This window comes from Chiloscyllium plagiosum, unplaced genomic scaffold (assembly GCF_037043375.1).
Source record: "Chiloscyllium plagiosum isolate Xiang-an unplaced genomic scaffold, Cpla_swu_hap1 HiC_scaffold_21, whole genome shotgun sequence".
Classification (NCBI taxonomy): Eukaryota; Metazoa; Chordata; class Chondrichthyes; order Orectolobiformes; family Hemiscylliidae; genus Chiloscyllium; species Chiloscyllium plagiosum.
This window is the reverse complement of record NW_028270159.1, coordinates 8774078-8795731: the sequence shown is the minus strand read 5'-3', so window position 1 is coordinate 8795731 and position 21654 is coordinate 8774078. Positions and strand designations below refer to the sequence as shown.

General features: G+C 41.2%; 1 protein-coding gene and 1 pseudogene across 3 annotated transcripts in view; one reads left to right on the top strand and one right to left on the bottom strand.

Moving 5' to 3' along the window:
- The first annotated feature begins 235 nt into the window (after nucleotides 1-235).
- On the top strand, nucleotides 236-2437 carry LOC148146087 (uncharacterized; annotated as a pseudogene).
- Nucleotides 2438-3624: 1187 nt separating this feature from the next.
- The window catches only part of pomt1 (protein-O-mannosyltransferase 1), a 54187-nt gene continuing 36157 nt past the window's right edge, over nucleotides 3625-21654 (bottom strand). For all 3 annotated transcript variants that reach the window (XM_043720542.2, XM_043720543.2, XM_087998220.1), the window contains 10 exons: nucleotides 21022-21117; nucleotides 20559-20651; nucleotides 19303-19399; nucleotides 17820-17912; nucleotides 13964-14084; nucleotides 12712-12809; nucleotides 9173-9286; nucleotides 6784-6910; nucleotides 4925-5102; nucleotides 3625-4735 (listed from right to left, as the gene is read on the bottom strand). In XM_043720542.2, the coding sequence (XP_043576477.2) occupies nucleotides 4561-4735; nucleotides 4925-5102; nucleotides 6784-6910; nucleotides 9173-9286; nucleotides 12712-12809; nucleotides 13964-14084; nucleotides 17820-17912; nucleotides 19303-19399; nucleotides 20559-20651; nucleotides 21022-21117 (1192 nt within the window). In that variant the 3' untranslated portion in view covers nucleotides 3625-4560. The remainder of the gene's footprint in view (nucleotides 4736-4924; nucleotides 5103-6783; nucleotides 6911-9172; nucleotides 9287-12711; nucleotides 12810-13963; nucleotides 14085-17819; nucleotides 17913-19302; nucleotides 19400-20558; nucleotides 20652-21021; nucleotides 21118-21654) is intronic.

Sequence of the window (21654 nt, the reverse complement as noted above, 5' to 3'; positions counted from 1 at the left end):
AACTTGATGGACTGAATGAGTCAAGATCAGAGTGGTCTGGAAAAGCACAGCAGGTTAGGCAGCATCCGAGGAGCAGGAAGAATCAATGTTTCAGGCAAAAGCTCTTCATCAGGAATGAGGATGGACTGAATGGCCTACTTCTGTTTTGTGATCTTGTGTTCTTATGGTGAGGAATTTATTAGAAAGATTTCTGAGGGATAGAATACATCTACACTTGAAGAGACATGGATTAGTCATGAATAGTCAGAATGGATTTGTTAAGAGATGGCTATGTTTGACAAATTTGATTGAAACCTTTGAGGAGTTAACCAGGATATTAAACGAGGGTAATGTGTTTGATGCGGTCTACATGGATTTTGGCAAAGCTTTTGAGGAAGTCCTTCATGACAGGCTGGTCAAGAAGGTAAGAGCCAATGGGATCGAAGGCAAAGTTGCATATTGAATCCAACATTGACTTAGAGAGGCAGGAAGCAGAAGAAGATGAAGGTAGAGGAGCGTTTCTGTAACTGAAGCTCTGTTTCCGGTACAGTTCCATTGTGCTCTTGCTGTTTCTGGTATACATTAATGATTTGGACTTAAATGTTTGGGGCACGATTTGCAGAAGAAACAAATATTGTTAGGGTGGTAATCAGTGTAAAGAATCATAAATTACAGGAGGATATTAATGGACTGATCAGCTGGACAGAGAAATGGCAAATGGAATTCAACCCAGAAAAGGGTGAAGTATTGGAAGGTTTGGTTTCAGATGTTTTGTCACCATATGGGCAGCATGGTGGCTCAGTGGTTAGCACTGCTGCATCACAGCGCCAGGGACCCTGGTTCGATTCCAGCCTCAGGCGACTGTCTGTGTGGAGTTTGCACGTTCTCCCCATGTCTGTGTGGGTTTTCTCCGGGTGCTGTGGTTTCCTCCCAAAGATGTGCATGTTAGGTAAATTGCCCATAGTATTAGGTGTATTAATCAGAGGGAAATGGGTCTGGGTGGGTTGCTCTTCGGAGAGCCCGTGTAGACTTGTTGGGCTGAAGGGCCTGTTTCCACACTGTAAGGGAATCTAATCATATTAGGTATCATCAGTGAACCTCCAGATGAAGCACTGGTGGTATAGCCTGTTTTTTATTTATTTGTGCGTTTAGGCGTCCTTTGGTTGGTGATGTCATTTCCTGTGGTGATGCAATTTCCTGTCTTTTTTTCCTCAGAGTGGTAAATGGGATCCAAGTCACTGTGGTTGTTGTGTGTTCCGGTTGGAATGCCACGCTTCTAGGAATTCTCACGCATGTATCTGTTTGGCTTGTCCTAGGATGGATGTGTTATCCCAGTCGAAGTGGTGTCCTTCCTCATCTGTATGTAAAGATACTAATGAGAGAGGGTCATGTCATTTTGTGGCTAGTTGGTGTTCATGTATCCTGGTGGCTAGTTTTCTGCCTGTTTGTCCAATGTGGAATTTGTTACAGTCCTTGCACGGTATATTGTAAATGACATTAGTTTTGCCTGTTGTCTGTACTGGGACTTTCAAGTTCATTAGCTGCTGTTTTAGTGTGTTGGTGGGTTTATGGGCTACCATGATGCCAAGGGGTCTGAGTAGTCTGGCAGTCATTTCCAAGGTGTCTTTGATGTAGGGGAGAGTGGCTAGGGTTTCTGGACGTGTTTTGCCTGCTTGTTTGGGTTTGTTGCTGAGAAATCGGAGGACTGCGTTCGTTGGGTATCCATTCTTTTTGAATACACGGTATAGGTGATTTTCCTCTGCTTCCTGTACACATCCATCAACATTAACCTGGCCAAGGAAACACTGACTACACCATTAGAAGAACCAAAGGCACATACACCAAACACCACTAACTTCATCAGCAAGGATAACATAGTCAAGCTAGTGGACCTGTGCCTTACCACCCACTTCACCTTCAACAACAAAACCTACAGACAAACCAAATAACACCCATAGGATCGCCGAAATCAGGGTTCTTAGCAGAGGCAGTACTGCAGAGATTTGAACAAACAACTCTGCCAACCATTCAACCCAAACTTTGGATCTGCTATGCAGAAGACACCTTTGTTATCACTAAAAACACATTCAAGAAAATCTTCAAGACCATCAATAAAACCCTTACCATCAAAGAAATTCACTAAAGAGGAGGAAAACAACAACAAACTGCCATTCCTAGATGTTGCAGTAGAGCAAACAGCCAATGGGGAACTTCAAACCAGCTTCTACAGGAAAACAACACATACAGACCAAATACTGAATTACAGAAGCAATCATCACAACACCCACAAACAAAGCTGCATCAGAACATTATTTCAACGAGCCACCACACACTGCAGCACAGAGGAACTATGCAGAGCAGAGGAAAAGCAGAGGGAGAGAGGGGAAATGGGAGAGAAAGACGAAAGAGTAAGAGGAGAGAAGCGGGAGAGAGAAAGAGAAATAAGAGAGAGGAATAGAAGAGTCAAAGGAGAGAAGAGGAGAGAGAGGGAGAAGAGAAAAACTACGCTCTAAGTCCTGACCACCAGAGAGGGGAGTGGAGACTGGAGCTAATTTAAGAAGTTGGGTTCAGCAAACACTGATCTCTGTTCACCTCTGATGGGCCAGATTCTGAGCTGGACTTCATGCAATCCACCTGAAATTGGGAGCAACAACTGGGTTGTGGATTTTCCTCCTTTCCCAGCCTGCCTCATGGATAGGTTTCTATAGGGTGGAGGGAGAGAGGGGAGGGTGGGTGTATTCTGGCTCAGTCCCACTCACCTATCTAATCAGCACCCCACTCACTTGTCACACTCCCACAAACCCACACTACTACTACTGCTGCGGGCCAATGGCCCACCTACATCTCACCAAACATCCGATAGCCAGTCAGACCTACTCTCAGCCCATATCCCCAGTACCTGATGGTATTCCCATTCCTCCCCAATCCAGTACCTTTCTGAAAGTCTCCCAGTTTTCACGTACCTGTCTCCCTGGCCTAGGTCCACACCTCAGGCAGAGTGAAGCCACTTGGACTGTGCTGCTCAGTTCCGCTCCAACAGCTGCCTGTTTCTATCCAGCACTTGCTGCTGATTAGGCTCATTTGTGGTGAATTGATCAGAAGCCTTTGACTGGTACAGTAACTCCTTTAAAAACATTCCAGCTACAATTACTCATGTTCGGAATCACAGCTCAGTGCAGGACCTCTGAGCCAGTGCTTGGTTCAGGGAGATATGACTCTCCTGGGCAGGATGCATCAAAGCCATCAATAATCTATTCAAAAATTCTGGCATTTTGTTTTTATGTAAACTGGAACTTCAGTGGCAAGGATGAAATGACCTCCTTTCTAAGTCAACTTAATGTTACTTTCCTTCGGCACAGCCATGAGATTTCTTCTGGATTTGTAGAGTTGTTGGATGGTATAGGCAATACTTAGATTATGCTCATCTTGAACTAAATGTGAATAGCATGTTGTCTCTGTTTACATTTTGATGGAAGGTCTAGAGTTTACACCAATTTTTGTATAATACTTAAGAGCTTTAATCTTTTCACAGCCTTTATTTCTCCGTGACAGACCTCCAAGGACTGACTCAATATTCAAAATTCATCAATAACTGTGTAGGACCAATCTTTACTCAACTCAGATTTTATCATAACTGAGCACATGTACCTCAAACAGAACTTTAATGGGCAGTCATAATGAGTACAGTACAAAGACACAATCTATATACTTATCTGCAACAGCGATACACAAGACATTTCATGTACACAATTTGTATTCCTGATTTTAATACCATCTGTGTAAACTTCTAATTAGAGCAAAACAAGGCTGGGTTTGAAATTCTAAACATTGCTTGTGATCGCAAGAGGAATGGTCACAGCAAACCAGACGTTCAAACTTACTTCACCAGTCCAGTAAAAATAAAAAAACTCAATAAAGTCAATCAACTAATTTATAGAAACAAGGGTTAGAGTTTCTTCAAAACAGGTTTAAAAGTAGTGTACATGTATTTTCAGATCAGTGAACTGAATGAACTATGAATGCCAGACTTAAAGAGGCTTCTTTACATTTAGGCAAGATTGGCAGTAGCAGTGTTTAAACTCTCACTGAGAGCTTTTCTGTCATAAGGCACTAAACCTAACATAACAAGGAGCTGCCAAAATTGATCATAATTTGGTTATGTTAGGAATAACTATAATACTTAAATGTCATGACAATCTGGCTCATATTGTCGTGTTATATCCACTAGAATACTGCAACATCTCTGGATAATAATCTTTGCCTCAAGAAGCAAAAAGAGGCATCAGCAGTCCTGGACAGTCCCCTGTGCCCAGTACTAGCATTAAACACTACAAGGTAAACAGACAGTATTGTGTCTGATGCACTGTAGTGCTCTCAGTACTTGATGGCAGTGCAGCATCCCATCCACATCAGAAGCCCACTTCACAGCAAGTTATTAACAGTCAATAATCTGACCTATTGCCCGATGACAAAATTATCGTAAATTTATGTAAACCGTAATCTTTTAAAGTGCCTGAATTTCCAAGTTAGAGCTCAAACCTATTTTATAATGAGCGTGCTGTCCTTTGCTTCAGATAGATGCTACCGTCTACGTATGAGAATGTCCCAGTTGTCTTTCCAGCGCAATCCAGTTAACTCAGCTGCTGAAAGAGCTGGATACCCATAGGTGAGAGGACTAAATGTCTGATACACCAAATAGATGGAGGAGATCCATGCTAGCATCACGGCATTGAAGGTGTTTCTAGAGATAGAAGACCTGAAATTGGAACAGAAAGAGTTCAGTATTTTGTATTAGTTAATGCTACATTAGATTTTTTTGTTGTGCTGACTTGAAAAGATCTGTCTTGCTGCCAAGTGGTTCACTGAAAATACAATGAGAACTTGGGAAGATGCAGCTTACAGGGTTCGTCGACTTCCCTTCAGAATAACAGTGCACTGTACATACCTGAGGATGTGATTGTGGATATGCTCAAGAACGATGGGCAGTAAAAGGATTTTGAAGGTGAGACCAGGCAGGTAATGGTACAGAAAGAGTGTTTTCTCCATCAAGAAAAAAGGTAGATAATTAACAACCCATCCTCCAACGCAGACAGCCCCAGCCAGAACTAAATGCTGCCAGGAATCTAATAGAATAGAGACAATAAGAACGTTCAAATTATAAAAGCAGTAGTAAGATACCAAACACATCATATATTGAGTAGTTATTTATGAGATCATAATACTTTATCAATTGGAACTTTCCTCAGTACCAGTAAACCAAAACTCATTGGCCATTTTAAAGAGTACTTTAAAAGTAAAGTTATGTATTTCATTACAAATAGTTTTGAACATGGTTCCTATATAGCATATATGTGAAATGCATTCAAAACTACTTAAACAGAAATACATAAAAAGTAAAAATAAGTGAACTTTGGAACGTTGCTCGGTTACAAACAGCACTCTCTTGCTCTTCCCACAAACTCCATTAAGTAAACATTGTGATAGGAGAACACATGCGTAGTGTCTTCTTTCATCTGTACATGCACTGGTTTGCAGTATAGTCAAGAAGCATCTACTAAAACATAAATCATTACAGCCCATAACTCACTGCCCAACAACCGAAGTATTGGTCTACACATATATCACAATTGTTGTAGATATCAAACAAATTAACTGTAGCCTCCATTGGCCTGGTTGTATTGTAAAGGTAATAAGGCAAAAAACTGAAACAAGAAATTCAGAGAACTTGAATGTATGTCTGGAAATACAACAGCCCATCTGCTTTAGAGGCGAACAAAACAGGAGACTCCGAAAGATGTTAATGCTCCTTCGGAACAAATTATTACATAAGGGTCAACCAAAGTTGAGTGGAGGTGGAGTAACTTATGAGTCAGACTGAGTAGAGATGGTTACTGAAACACTTCTTTTAATTTAAAAACAATAGTATTCAGTTGTTTATTTCCAATTCAATGAACATACTTTGACAACACACAGTGGCAGCTTTGGAACTTAATTGTTCAGTTGCTCATTATGACCACTGCTCTAAGCCAAACTTATGAAATGTTGGATAGGTTAAGGTGGATTGGTGCATGCAATCCATTTTTTTTTTTTAGGTGGGATATTGGAGTTACTTTATAACAGAAACTTACCTTGTCCTGCAACAAATTGGCTTTACAAAGCTTTCATGACTACTAAAATTCTAACAAGCAATGCATTCCTGATGAAGAGCTTTTGCCTGAAACATCAATTTTCCTGCTCCTCAGATACTGCCTGACCTGCTGTGCTTTTCCAGCACCACTCTAACCTTGACTCTGATCTCCAGTATCTGCAGTACCCACTTCTGCCATAACAAGCAACTCAGCTCCTTCCCAATGAGGGAGTACTGTGTCGTGCCAGATGATGCACTACCGATGAGATGGTAAACTGAGGTTCCACGTGCCCCCCTCAAGTGGATGCAAAAGATTGCATGCTACTGTTCGGAAGAAGAACGAAGGCTCTCTCTCATGACGTGCCCAACATTTATTCCTTAATTAATGTCACCAAACATATCATCTGACTATTGCTGTTTGTAGGGCCGTGCTTGGTGTAAATTCGTTGTTGTCTCACTTACATCCTTACAGTGGCTACACTTCAAATGTACTACGCAGCTGAAAAACACTTTGGGATATTTCCGAAGTCATGCATAGTGCAATGCAGGTTCTTTCATACTTCCATATTTGTAAAACCAATCGTATGCATCATGTGTTGGAACAGCTAAAACATGTTTTGCATTTAATCTGAAATGTGTGTTTAAAGAAAATGTTAACTGAAGTTAACAGAAGTTACCTTCTGGGATGGTGTAGATTCTCCTACGCTGCCTCAGCAGATGCCAGAAGAAAAGTAGCAGATAAACGAGAAGTCCAGCAGTTGCTGATGACCACGTTATAATATTTCCAATCAGCTGTATTTGTGCCTTTGGAGCAAGATCCAACATACAAAAAGGAAAGATGCTCTATTAGCATTTCAACATAGTGAGACTTCTCATATCCCTGAAATTATAGGGTTTTTTTGCAATAAAAAAAGTTTGCTGAATTTTAATCTGTTAATTCAAATCGAAGATACTTCCTGTCCTGTTGTATTTCAATCACTTAATTCCAACTGGTGAATAACAATCTTTTTATACAAAGTGAAAGATGTAAAACTAACTTGAGTGGATGACAGCTGCACACCTATTGATTTTGTATAAACTTGCCCTGGGCTAGCTAATAGCAGGACTTGCTTCTGCCATTTTCCTGTTGGCAAACTCCAGAGGCCAGTTAAATTATTGAGGAACCTACTGAGTGCAGGCAAGGGCACCTAACCAATGACATATATCCAACGAGATACTTCCCGTCAGAATTTCTGATCATTGCCACCCTACTGTTCACTAAAACATAGGAATACTGTTACTTTCCACACCGCCAGAATCCAAATTTCCTACCTTTTTTAAGGTAGCTATGGGATGACATTGATAGCAGTGCATTGTTCTTCTCGATTGAGAAATGGTATGCCATGTGAGCAGAACACCAATTTGTATCCATTTCAGTAGCAAATTCTCAAAGGGCTTTTTGCAAGGTTTGTAGCTCAGGTTGAGATTTAGGGTGTAGGCTTGCTCGCTGAGCTGTAGGTTTGATATCCAGACTTTTCATTACCTGGCTAGGTAACATCATCAGTGGTGTATACCAAGTGAAGCGAAGCAGTTGTCTCCTTTTTTCTATTTATATGTTTGTCCTGGATGGGGTACCTGGGGTTTGTGGTGATGTCATTTCCTGTTCGTTTTCTGAAGGGTTGATAGATGGTATCTAGATCTATGTGTTTGTTTATGGCGTTGTGGTTGGAGTGCCAGGCCTCTAGGAATTCTCTGGCATGCCTTTGCTTAGCCTGTCCCAGGATAGATGTGTTGTCCCAGTCGAAATGGTGTTTTTTTTTCATCCGTGTGTAGGGCTATGATGGAGAAAGGGTCGTGTCTTTTTGTGGCTAGCTGGTATTCGAGTATCCTGGTGGCTAACTTTCTTCCTGTTTGTCCCACGTATGTTTGTGGCAGTCCTTGCATGGAATTTTGTAGATGACGTTGGTTTTGTCCATGGGTTGTACTGGGTCTTTTAAGTTTGTTAGTTTTTGTTTGAGAGTGTTGGTGGGTTTGTGTGCTACTAGGATTCCGAGGGGTCTTAGTAGTCTGGCTGTCATTTCTGAAACATCTTTGATGTATGGTAAGGTGGTTAGGGTTTCTGGCTGTGTTTGGTCTGCTTGTTGTGGTTTGTTCTTGAGGAATCTGCGCACTGTATTTTTTGAGTATCCGTTCTTCTTGAATACGTTGTATAGGTGGTTCTCCTCTGTTTTCCGAAGTTTGCCTGTGCTGCAGCATGTGGTGGCTTGTTGGAATAGTGTTCTGATACAGCTCCGTTTGTGTGTGTTGGGATGGTTGCTGGTGTAGTTAAGTATTTGGTCAGTGTTTGTCGGTTTTCTGTATTCTGACAACGGAGAACTACAAGCCTGCGTATACCCATGGAAAAAACCAACGTCATCTACAAAATTCCATTCAAGGACTGCCACAAACACTACGCAGGACAAACAGGAAGAAAGTTAGCCACCAGGATACACTAACACCAGCTAGCCACAAAAAGACACGACCCTCTCTCCATCGTAGCCCTACATACGGTTGAAAAAAAACCACCATTTCGACTGGGACAACACATCTATCCTGGTACAGGCTAAGCAAAGACATGCCAGAGAATTCCTAGTGGCCTGGCACTCCAACCACAACGCCATAATCAAACACATAGATCTAGATACCATCTATCAACCCCTCAGAAAACGAACAGGAAATGACATCACCACAACCCCAGGAACCCCATCCAGGACAAACATAAATAGAAAGCAGGAGACAACAGCTTCGCTTCACTTGGAGGTCGCCACTGATGATGTTACCTAACCAGGTAATAAAACGTCTGGATAGCAAACCTACAGCTCAGCGAGCAAACCTACACCCTAAATCTCAAAGGCTTCTTTTTGCTTCTAGTTTGAATTTGCTCTTCTAATATAAAGTGTCGACCTACAAATCTGCATTGGTGTTTTGCACCAGAATTCAGCAATTTTTCTTTTAAGAGCAGAACTAGTAGGCAAAAAGTATAAATGAGAGTTGAAATTTCAACAGCACATTTTTATAACAATAAGTACTGTTCGATTTGATCATTACATTGGTGCTAGGATGAAGCCAATAGGCAATATTGGTGTCCATGTTTATCCATTCCAGAGGAGTCGAGCTATACTTGTGTTCAGTCTCTTCACTCTTCAACATCATCATCTTCAGCTGAAGAAAACATAAGAAGCTCATATTACACTGAAATTGTGACACAGAAGTAAGCCGGTTAATCCTTGCCCAAATTCATGCTTCACGCGAAACTTGTCCCACCATGCCTCATCTCACCCAGTCAGCTTATCCTTTTTAATCTTCACATCTTTCCATTTTTCTCTACTTCCCCTTAAATTAATTCTTCACATCCTGAACCACATCCTGTGATTGCAAGTACCACAATCTAAGTACTCTCTGGGAAAAGACAATTCTTCTGAATTCCCTAACGGATTCATAAAAATATGCATTTTTATAATCTTCTCAGATCTCCCTTCACAATATCAACAAGTCTTTGAATTCAATATACAGTATAACTCTTACAAGTTCTTTAGAATTTGTATTTTCCTCTCCAGCTTCTTTATGAAGAGGCAACTGAGGGACAGGCAACTTACCTTAAATCACCTGCCAATGGCCCCAGGGAAAGCTGCAAGAGCATTCTGGATGATTCACTCTCCCACCCTCCCATCTTTCTGTGGGGAGTTAGCCATCCCCATCACATTATAGTGTTTGCTGTGGCTCAGGACATAACACACTCACCTCTGCATTCTAGAGACTTGAACACAAAACCTACACTGACATTACAGCGCAGAACTGAGGGAGGCAATGAACTTCAAATGAGATGTGAAACAAAGACCCTTTCTTCCCCCTCAGGAGAGGCACTTTACCAAAGGACAGCAGGCAAGCTCTTTTCACAGCACTGGTCAATATTTATCCCTCACCCAATATAACTAAAACAAATTATTTGGCCATTATAATATTGCTATTTGTGGGAGCTTTCTATGTACAAATTGGGTGCTGCTTGTCCTACATTATCACAGTGCTCTGGGACTCCCTGGGATTGTGATCGGTGTTATATTAACTCAAGTCTTTATTTCGTTCATACTGGGATGGCAAGACTGAGTTACAAACACACAGAGGGGATCAAGTAAATAAACCTGTGATTTAGAAATTTCAATACAGAATATTACTCTCCATTTCACCTGTACACTTTGTTCAGCTTATCCTGTGCAGAAGGTAATTTACAAAAAAATAAACTCTACACTTCAGAGCTTGTATTCATTCTGCCTTTACTAAAGTGATGGTAAGGGAAAACGAACTAACTGAGCTAAAACATTACATTCAGCGTGGTGGCTCAATGGTTAGCACTGCTACCTCACAACACCAAGGACCTGGGATCGATTCCAGCTTTGGGCGACTGTCTGTGTGGAGTTTGCACATTCTCCCCATGTCTGTTTGGGTTTCCTCTGGGTGCTGTGGTTTCCTCCGACAGTCCAAAGACGTGCAGGTGGGGTGTGGAGGTTACATGCATTAGTCAGGGGTAAATGTACAGTAATTGGGAATGGGGTTAGGTGGGAGACTCCTCGGAGGGTCGGTGTGGACTTGTTGGGCCGAAGGTCCTGTTTTCACACTGTAGGGATTCTAATTCCAGATTCCCTTCTGATAATCATTTTATTTAAACTCAATAAATTAAAGGTAGCAGGGCAGCCTTGTTAGCTCCTAGAATGCAGTTTACATTTTTCAAGCAGATACCCTTCAGTAAATTGTTTGATCTTTTCATGCCTGAATGCATGAGCCAATGCTTCACTGAGTTTTACATTCTTTTTATAATTAATGAAAGCCCAGGGATAACCTAAGACCTCTCAACTGACTATTAATGAAGAGGGGGTGGGGGTGGGGCCAGTATTTGTACCCCAAGGTGGTAGAGCACTGAAAGGCAGTGTTTGAACACTGAAATATGAGTAATTTCAGCTGACACCGATTTACTCCAGCCTTTCAAGTCTCAGATTACCCCACAAACCTGAATCAACACCTGTCCAAAATGTTTCCAAGTTTCCCTGTTGCTCATTGCTTCAAAAATGAATGTCATCCCCTTCCTGATAATGGCAGAATCAAAGACCGATACAATCAGCAAACATTGTTTGAAAGCAGTTCTAGTCTTTGCGATCTGAAATATGCCTGTTGCCTTGGAATGCGAATAGACCAATTTTAGACCAGGACAGAAGCTGAAGGTGCTTGTATCTCATAGGAATCTCCGTTTTCTCTGTTATAAGTGGGAGCGTTGAGGCACATTGATGCTGTTTGAGCAGAAAGGAGGATTTGAAGCCTCATTTGGTGCTCAAATCGAGTGGATACCCCTGAAGGACAATGAGTTGGAAAAATTACTTTCAAAAAGCACTTTACAAACACGAACGCTACTTGAGCATCAAGTCTTAACCGTTGACTTCATCTCAGTATGTATTAGCTAGAATCTTGAAATCCTTGCTGATCTCCTAGGTTTAAAATTTAACTGGCATTTAAATAGTAATGAATGAATACTGGGAGATCAAGAAATGGGAAATACAAGCTCCTTGCAATAAACTCCATCTGCTAAATGGCAGGGCAATGATGGCCCTTGCTAAACAAGATAAAGGCAACCCAAGGCAACAGCTGGACCTCAGCACAAATGCATGGTGCACCTTCGGAGTGCCCCTTCTATGGACTGACTGACAGACTACTCACTTTAAACTGAGCAGATGTGGTGGGGATCACTAGTCTTCAGGAATTTACATTCATAAACTAAAATACATTGGAAGATCTTAGCAAGGTTAGTATAAGTATGCTTTTGTGATGATAAAAATAATCAAATCTGAGATAGAAGGGAGAAGGAAGAAAAAAGTATCAGGGAGACCTATAACTGCCTTGACTAGTACTTGGCAGCATTGGTGATAAGTAGATAAAAGGCATTCTAACTCGAGTCAAATAGAGAACTTCCGGTTGCATGATGCAACTGAGTGGGAATGGCAGGATAATAGAAAATTAATTGCAGAGAACATAAAGATCTAACATTCAAATGTACAGTTCAAATACTAATTTACAGCCTTAAATAATTATTTCTGGAAAAAATGTCACCAGGTTTGACTGCCTACTTATTAATGGAGCTTATTATACTTATTCAGGTGTCTGTCTTATATCTGAACTTCCCTCTGAATTGAGAAGCTCCACAGACTAGAGCTCTTAATCTCAACTGACACGTTTGCGTAGCACTGAGGTAATGCCATAGTGCCTGAGATGCCTTTTTTTTGGAAGCTTGCTAAACTGAGACCCTGACTATCTTGAGCACACATAAAAGATCCAACAATACTTTACAGAGACAAGGAGTGTTTGCCAATATTTATCCCCCAAAGCATATAACCAGAACAGGGTACCCTGACCATTGCTGTTTGTGTAATCCTACTGTGCACAAATTGGTTGCATTTCCTATGTAACAGCTATAACCTTCACAAGAAACTTATTGTTTGGAAAGCACTTTGGGATGTCCTGAAGTTACGAAAGGTACAATTTTTTTTTTGCATTCTACCTACTACATAACTAAGTGAACTTCATTACACTGATAATGCCATTACTTGTAGTTCCAGGAATTTAGCCATAAAACTGATGTTCTTGCTGACATCCATCTGTGCTGGAGTCTGAAGTTCTAGCTCTCTCTCCTTTTGCTCCTCACCTTGGGGGAAAAAAATGAAAACAAAAGACATAATTATTTTTAAAAAGTCACCACTGTAAAATGTAATAGGTTGCAGAAATGCCAGAGTTTTCAGCAGAAATATCCCTTTGCATTTCAAAGCACATTTCCAGCTGTTACATATCAACATATTCTACTTTTATCACTTTTGTTGACTAATTTTTAGAAATTAATACATTTTAGTGGCTTTAGTGGCTACAAGGCAATCAATTTTTCAAATATCACCACACAAAGTGGTGATTTCGCATTTTGACTCGTTTTTCAAACTTCTGAAGACTGGCTTTCCAATAAGCCATCCTAAATTTCAACAGACTAGCAATTGTAGAAAACTACATTTTGGATATTGTTCTATACATAGGATCCAAGTGCCTTTTAGTGAACACAGCTACTGATTAGTTTGAAAAGGTAGTACTGAGAGAGGGAGAAAGCAGAAACAAAATGGACACTTCCTGGTTTCAAATAGTGGTTTGCCATGAATACATTTCCTTCTGCTGTATTGATCAGTCCATACCTTCTGGAAAATGGTGAGGGCATCTGGAGGATTTAAGAGGATTGTGCCTCCCAGGCATCACTGTGGCAAGCCAATTGTTTTTAGAACTCAAAATTCCTCTTGCTTACAAGTGCCTAATTTCCAAATGAACTTATGGAAACACCAAATCCTACCCATTTCAACAACAGTTTGCACGTCATTATATAGAAACATGGAAAATAGGGACAGTAGCTGACCCTTCAAGCCTGCTCCACCATTCAACATGATCATGGCTAAGCTAGTTATATCACACTGGCAATATTGCAACAAGTCATACGGGAGAGTGGTCAAACTGAACCACATAAGGAGACATTTAGGCAGACAATAGCTTGGCCAAACATCTACTTAAAGGAAGCTGGCAACGTAGTGATTAATGCTACAGTGATTAAAATTGGGAATATTTACTGAGCCAGAATTAAAATCAAACAGCAGCAACAGTCTCAGACGACTGTGGGCTGGAGGAGACTGCAGAGACAGGGAAGGTTCCACCCCAGAGGCATGAGGAAGCAAGAATGGGAATTTTAAACCCCCACCCCACTGATAATTTGTACTCCTTTGTATATCCTCAATTTCAGGTCTGTTTTTAATGGTCACCAAAGAGCCTTACTTTTTCCATAACGGTGCTCCTCCACATTCCATGCCATGTTCTGGTGATAAACCTGGGAGCTTTTATCCCCAACAATCTCCAACTGGTGATATCCCCAATCAGGCAAAGCAGTACCACTAAGCTATGAGGGAAAAAATATGCAACAACAATCACTGGACTGAGAAATTCAAATATAGTGAACGGTTTAAAATAACACTAATCATACAAATACCAATAATGATTTATGAGGAGCTGAAAGGTAAATAAAGGCAGTGCCTTCCCAAATTAACCCAAGAAGACATGGACTTTTAACAGATATTAGAGAGATCGGCTTGCTTCATCCCTTTAAGGGAGAATTAGACCATTAATTAAAACCTAAAGGTAAACCTTTAAGCACAGGGTTTCCTATTGCAATACGTGGATCTTCAGTCAAAACCTAATGTTGCTATAGTGAGCTTATACAGGCATTATAAGCTTGTAAAGGCATGTAAACCATTTGGAGAAAGATCAACTTTCTGGTTTTCTTCATGGCAATCCACCTGGCTCCCCAGTGCTGCAGTCAAGGTAATGAATCTGGAGTGGGGAGAATGAAGGAAAAGCTAACTGAACCACTTCCCACCACACTGCTCAAAGGCAGCATAGTTTCTTACAGCATCAGTCAGCTATCCTATGCAATTCCATAGTGACTCGATTGCTCCACTGGGTCAGTTGAGCTGAAGGGTCTTTCTGCATTATTTTGATTCGAAGACAATGATTTCCATGGAACCAGCATTAAAAGTAAGGGTATCTGAACAATGAGCATTATTATAAGGGAGTGAAACCTAGCACTCTTCAAGCCAGTAATGTACATAGAACATAGAAGAATACAGCGCAGTACAGGCCCTTCGGCCCTCGATGTTGCGCCGATCCAAGCCCACCTAACCTACACTAGCCCACTATCCTCCAGATGCCTATCCAATGCCCGCTTAAATGCCCATAATGAGGGAGAGTCCACCACTGCTACTGGCAGGGCATTCCATGAACTCACGACTCGCTGAGTAAAGAACCTACCCCTAACATCTGTCCTATACCTACCACCCCTTAATTTAAAGCTATGCCCCCTTGTAATAGCTGACTCCATACGTGGAAAAAGGTTCTCATGGTCAACCCTAACTAAACCCCTAATCATCTTGTACACCTCTATCAAGTCACCCCTAAACCTTCTTTTCTCCAATGAAAACAACCCCAAGTGCCTCAGCCTTTCCTCATACGATCTTCCTACCATACCAGGCAACATCCTGGTAAACCTCCTCTGCACCCGTTCCAGTGCCTCCACATCCTTCCTATAGTATGGCAACCAAAACTGCACACAATACTCCAGATGCGGCCGCACCAGAGTCTTATACAACTGCAACATGACCTCAGGGCTCCGGAACTCAATTCCTCTACCAATAAAAGCCAGTACGCCATATGCCTTCTTCACCACACTATTTACCTGGGTGGCAACTTTCAAAGATTTGTGTACATGGACACCAAGATCCCTCTGCTCATCCACACTACCAAGTATCCGACCGTTAGCCCAGTACCCCATCTTTTTATTACTCTTACCAAAGTGAATCACCTCACACTTAGCTACATTGAACTCCATTTGCCACCTTTCTGCCCAGTTCTGCAGCTTATCTATATCCCGCTGTAACCTGCCACATCCTTCCTCACTGTCTACAACTCCTCCGACTTTCGTATCATCCGCAAACTTGCTCACCCAACCTTCTAGCCCCTCCTCCAGGTCATTTATAAAAATGACAAACAGCAATGGTCCCAAAACAGATCCTTGCTGAACACCGCTAGTGACGGCACTCCAAGATGAACCTTTGCCATCAACTACTACCCTCTGTCTTCTTCCAGCCAGCCAATTCCTAATCCAAACCTCCAACTCACCCTCAATGCCATACCTCCGTATTTTTTGCAGTAGTCTACCATGGGGAACCTGATCAAACGCCTTACTAAAATCCATATACACCACATCTACTGCTTTCCCCTCGTCCACCTCCTTAGTCACCTTCTCAAAGAATTCAATAAGGTTTGTGAGGCACGACCTGCCCTTCACAAAACCATGCTGACTATCCTTGATCACATTATTCCTATCCAGATGTTCATAAATCCTATCCCTTACAATTCTCTCTAAGATTTTGCCCACAACAGAAGTGAGACTCACCGGCCTATAGTTACCAGGGTTATCCCTACTCCCCTTCTTGAACAAGGGAACCACATTTGCCAGCCTCCAATCTTCTGGCACTACTCCTGTAGACAACGAGGACATAAAAATCAAGGCCAATGGCTCTGCAATCTCCAGAGAATCCTAGGATAAATGCCAACAGGCCCAGGGGACTTATCTATTTTCACCCTTTCCAGAATTTCCAACACCTCTTCTCTACATACCTCAAAGCCATCCATTCTACTTAATTGTGACTCAGTACTCACATTGACAACAATGTCCTGTTCCTGATTGAATACTGACGAAAAGTATTCATTCAGTGTCTCCCCAATCTCTTCAGCCTCCACACGCAACTTCCCACTACTATCCTTGACTGGACCTATTCCTACCCTAGTCATTCTTTTATTCCTGGAATAATTCTACTTGGAACATCTCAACAATTTCAATGCCTAAGTGTAATTGAAAAGTGTAACATCCAGGAATTTGGAATTTAAGGTTTACATAACCCTAAATACCTTAAGGGATGTCATTCCTCCCAGCCTGAATCAGCAAGAAAGAATTCTTTGTGTGCTTCAATTCCACAATTATTGAGCAATACGCCCTTGTCTCAGGAGCTGCCAGAGTTTAAGAAAGATGACTGAAAACACTAGGGAGCAATCTAATCTGGCAACCAGTGAAATAAAGTGCAGTGGAGAATTAGTATCATTTGCTTGAACCCTGTGACACGGACCTGAAATAACTTCATTCTTTAATGTTTATGGACCAATAAACACAGATATGCAGCCTCACTGTAAAGAGCATTAATATTTACATTCCAAGTCTGATCAGTTCTTCTGAAATTCTGAACTTCTTTCACCTTTTTTTTAAATCAAGGAACACAAAATATTTCATCTCTGCCTAACAGAAACCTAGCCACATATAGTTAACCCCCGATAACTACCATTTGTTTACCAACAAAAATTCGAATTAATCAATGCAAATAAAAGAAAATTGAGATTTTGCTACTAAATGCTTACATTATAGTTAATTTGAAACAAAGGCCATTAAATTAGTCGCAGTGTCTATACCAATTGAAAATCCCCATATACTCAGTTGTAGGAAGCCTTTAAATATGTTTAGGAGACACCATTAGGATCACTGAATGCAGCAGACACAGATGCTTGAAAAACTGGACAGATTTTCCAAAGTTAAAAGGAATTATAAAGACATGTAGTGAATCCGTAGAGATACAAATTACGACTGTCAAGTGATAACTACAATTGCAGTACTGTATTTAGTGTAGAGATTATTGTATATATTCACGTTAATGTCAAAGGAAAGGACAGAAATTTAGTCTGAACATTAACTGTTTGCACAAGCACAGTACATGGTCAGAAAATACATCCAGTGCAAGAAGACAAAGGAAGTATACCATTTACAAACAGATTTTTCAAGCTCATCAAACAAATAACGAAAGGATCCAGATTTTTTTTAATACATCTGTATAAGGGCTATGATTGTTCAGAACCTTCTAGACACTCAATTCCTGGAAACATAACACATGAGTTGCAGCCAGTAAGGCTGGAACTCTGGATTAAACTCCATCAGTGTGCAGACCTTGGGAATACATTTTAAGCTGCTAAGAGTACACGTACTTTAAAAACTACAAGGGACATAGAACATTAAGAGACCAATGTCTCCCACCTTTAATACTGCAGATGTATTCACATGCAAAAGCTTCACTTCTGATAAGATGGTTTTCCACACTTCATTCTCAGTGTCACGATTAACAATTTCCTAAAGCAAAAGAAAGAAATAAAACGCAATAGGAAACACAGATTAGTAAACGCTATCCTTGAGGTTATCAGGGTGGTGGTGATAGTGATGCAAGTAAAGAAGAGGAGATCTATGGCCAATAGCATTTAATCTCCACTTCTATACGCTTCACCATGCAGAGAACTCTGGCATCTCAGCAAGTCTTAAATAAATTATGCAACTGAAATTAATGATACCGGATCACAGTAACCAGCTTTAAATACAACACCATGTATTAGCCCTTGAGGAAATGAGAACCTAATTGCATGACCTGGAGGAAGGGCGAATTTTGATGTCATGTCAGATGTATAACTTGCATTAGAAAACTAAGAATTAAAGTGGCAGTCTGTGCAACAAATAACACCAGGATTTTCAGGTTCAAGGTCCTGAAATCCTGAAGCTCACTAGTTTTCTGTGTATCGTTTTTTCTGATTTGTTAAATACACATTTACAGCACACAAGCAGGCCAATCAGCCCAACAAATCTATGTTTACATTTAACGAACCTCCAACACCCATAACCACATCCTCCTTCTCCTCCTCTTTTCTCTCACGTATTTATTAAGTTTCCCCTTAAATACATCAATCCTATCTGTGTCAATCATTCCCTGTAGTAACAAGTTCCACATCCTAACCATTCTCTGCTTAAAGAAATTTCTCCTGATTTTCCAATTGGAATTATTAATGAATATTTTGTAGTTAGGGTCTTCTCTACAAGTGAGATGATTTTCTCTCCACTGACCCTATTAACTACTTTCATGACGTGAAAGAATTTGATCAAGCCTCTAATCAGACTAAGTTTTTATGGCTGCCTCAGTCCTAAGTTCTGAAATTCATTTTCTAAAGCCTGCCACCTTTTCTCTTTTAAAGTTGCCATAAAACCAGAAGACCATAGGACTCCTTGCTCATTAGAGAGAGGTGGCTGGTGGTGGTTTAACCTGAGGGTTATCAAGCCTCAGGTGAGGGAAGAGTTAAGAATGGTAACCTCAGTGGACATGGGAATTGACCCATGCTGTTGGCATCACTCTCCATTGCAAACCAGCCATCCAGCTAACTGATCTGACTGACCCCTTCTCTCTTACAGCATTGCTTAAAACCTGTCCTTTTCATCAATCATTGGTTACCTGATACAATGCCTTGTGTGGCACTGCATTGCTTTTTTTTCTTGATAATCCTTCAGGACACTTTACTGAGTTAAATGCACTGCATGAATGCAGGTTACTGCTGTTATTTTGTGGTACTGTACACTAACATTTGGGCAGTAGCCCTGAGGCCACTTTCTTCAATATCTGCAGGGGCTGTCCCTCACAAAGATTTGAAAAACGCTGATTGAATATTTGAGGTAGGCTTGACAAAGTCCACTCAGCACTTACCACTTTCCACAGGTTCTGTGACGGCATCGAGATATTGTAATCGATGTAACAGGATACCTCCTGCCAGTGAGGGCTCATAGGAGCTGCAACATCATGCCTAAAGTCAACACAATGAACTTCGTAACAGTCCAAAATAAATACACTTATTATATTTTCATTTTAATGTAATGTGAATTGAGAGGGTTTAAAAGCTCAGCTGTTACATGTCATGGCACGCTGTAGTAGATTCTAAAATGACATTTATGAGATTCATTTTCAGCACCTTATTGTATGGTTCAATTACACCATTTCAGCTCAGTTACAATAGATAAGTTTGAAGTGTTAGGTGTCTGGATTCAGGAATGAACACAGCCAGGCAAATGCAGCTTGTCCAAATGAATAATTAAAACAGGCAGCTGGGAACTCCTTTTTACATATCACTTAAAGAAGGTCATTTTAGCAATGCAATTCCTCAATGAGAAGGGTGGGGGGTTTAAGCCTTAAGTACCAAGGCCTAGCTTATATGCATAAATTCTGCAGCAACCATCTAACTCAAACAAAGGGGTCACACATCAAATTAGAAGGGGAAATAAACAAAATAAAGATGATCAGGGACGGAAGAGAAAAACTGGCAGAGTGAGGAGGCGAACAGCAGGGCAGTGGGACTAACTGGAAAGCCCCTCCAAAGAGCTAGAACTGCTCTGATGAGGCGAAGGGCCTCCACCAGTGACACAATTATCTCCACCAACTCTGACATATGTTGCACTGGTTAATCGACAGAGGAGAGATCCAACACCAGTTCTAGTTGTCTGACAAAGTAGTCCGTGTGCCACCAAAAGGAAGAAATAGGGAGTTTTTGTTTTGAACAAAGTGGGTCTTTGAGTTTTTGTTGCCAGAAATAAATGGCTGTAGTTTAAAACTCCGTTCAGCTACAGGTCAGAGAAGTGAAGACATTTAATTACAGCTTAACCTTAGCATACCATCACCTCTTTGACACACAGCAAGTTCATCATCATCTAGAGAGGTGAAAGATGTTTTTGGGTTTGTGCATTTCTAACTGTTTCTGCATTTACTTCAAATTTCCACTTCCAACTAGACTAGCAAAATATTCTGAATTAAGGCTCAAATTAAACGTAAGGTTTTCTGTTTAGAGTTCATACTTGGGTACAGACAAACTCCATCATTCCACTGTCAAACCTGATCAACACAATGCACAAACGCAAGATAATGGAAGGTGCAACATAACGCTAAGGTAACAGCAAGCATCTTAAACATACGTGTTGAGGTAACGTGCTGTCATCCCATGGACAAGCTGCACAATATCACCATGGCGAACTGGGCGAGGGGGGTTGCCAACCACAAGTTCCTGTCTGAAATAAGAAAACAGTCACATTGTAAGAGTTCACACATTTTAGATTAAAATAATTGGAGATTAAGGGTTTAACTCCAGCTCCATCCGTCTTCATTATTCAATTAGTGTGGGCCACTGTACCGGGTCCCTGCCTGGGACAATCCTGTAACCTGAGAAAAGTCAAACTGCCCTTCTGTTGCACACAATCGCAGCCCCTACCCCACTTTCTTTTAGTTCTCTGGATTATAACCAATGTTTGTGGCTGTAAATATGCAGCAACATCTACCTTCGAACCACAAACTGAAGTCACCATTTTAAATACGTGTGTAAATTTCCTTAAAAGCTGTCCCTTTCCCAATCACGTTAACAAACAACCTGTTAGCACATACTTGCCGGGGTCCTTTACGATCCACCAATTGTTCACATCTTTAAAAGGATAGCAGGTTACTTGCTGCTGGTGGGAACTACCTCTGCCACTCTCATACCTGCAAAACAAAAACACTTCCAGTTGAAGAACAGCATTCCTGACAGTGCAGCATTCCCTTCGTAAAGAAATGCTTAAAGTCTGCGTTGGCCACTTCTTTTGGCCATTCGAGGGTTTAACATTACATTCTTTGGAAAGTGGTATGGAAGGCTGCACCAACTGATGGACAGGGTAAACATGATGGAACTGATCAGGTATTGTTGCTCTTCATTTCACTTGCACCCAGAATGATGATGTCTGGGGCCTTAACCACATCAAATCCCTGTTCACCCATTACCTCTGCGGCCAATGATGTAACGGGCTCCTCCCCAGCAATACCCAAGTTTGAAAATTCTCATTCTTCAATTCAAATCTCTTATGACCTTGCCTCGTTAATGCCGTAGCCCTGTAACCCTCCAAAATCTCTACACACCTCCAACCTTCCCTAGTTGTAAACGTGGTGGCCATGGTAAGAGTTGTCCAGACCACAAGTCTTCAATGGAGCCTGGCAAGGGGAATTGGGCCCAGAGCGGGGAATCAGGTCTGGAGCGGGTGGGGG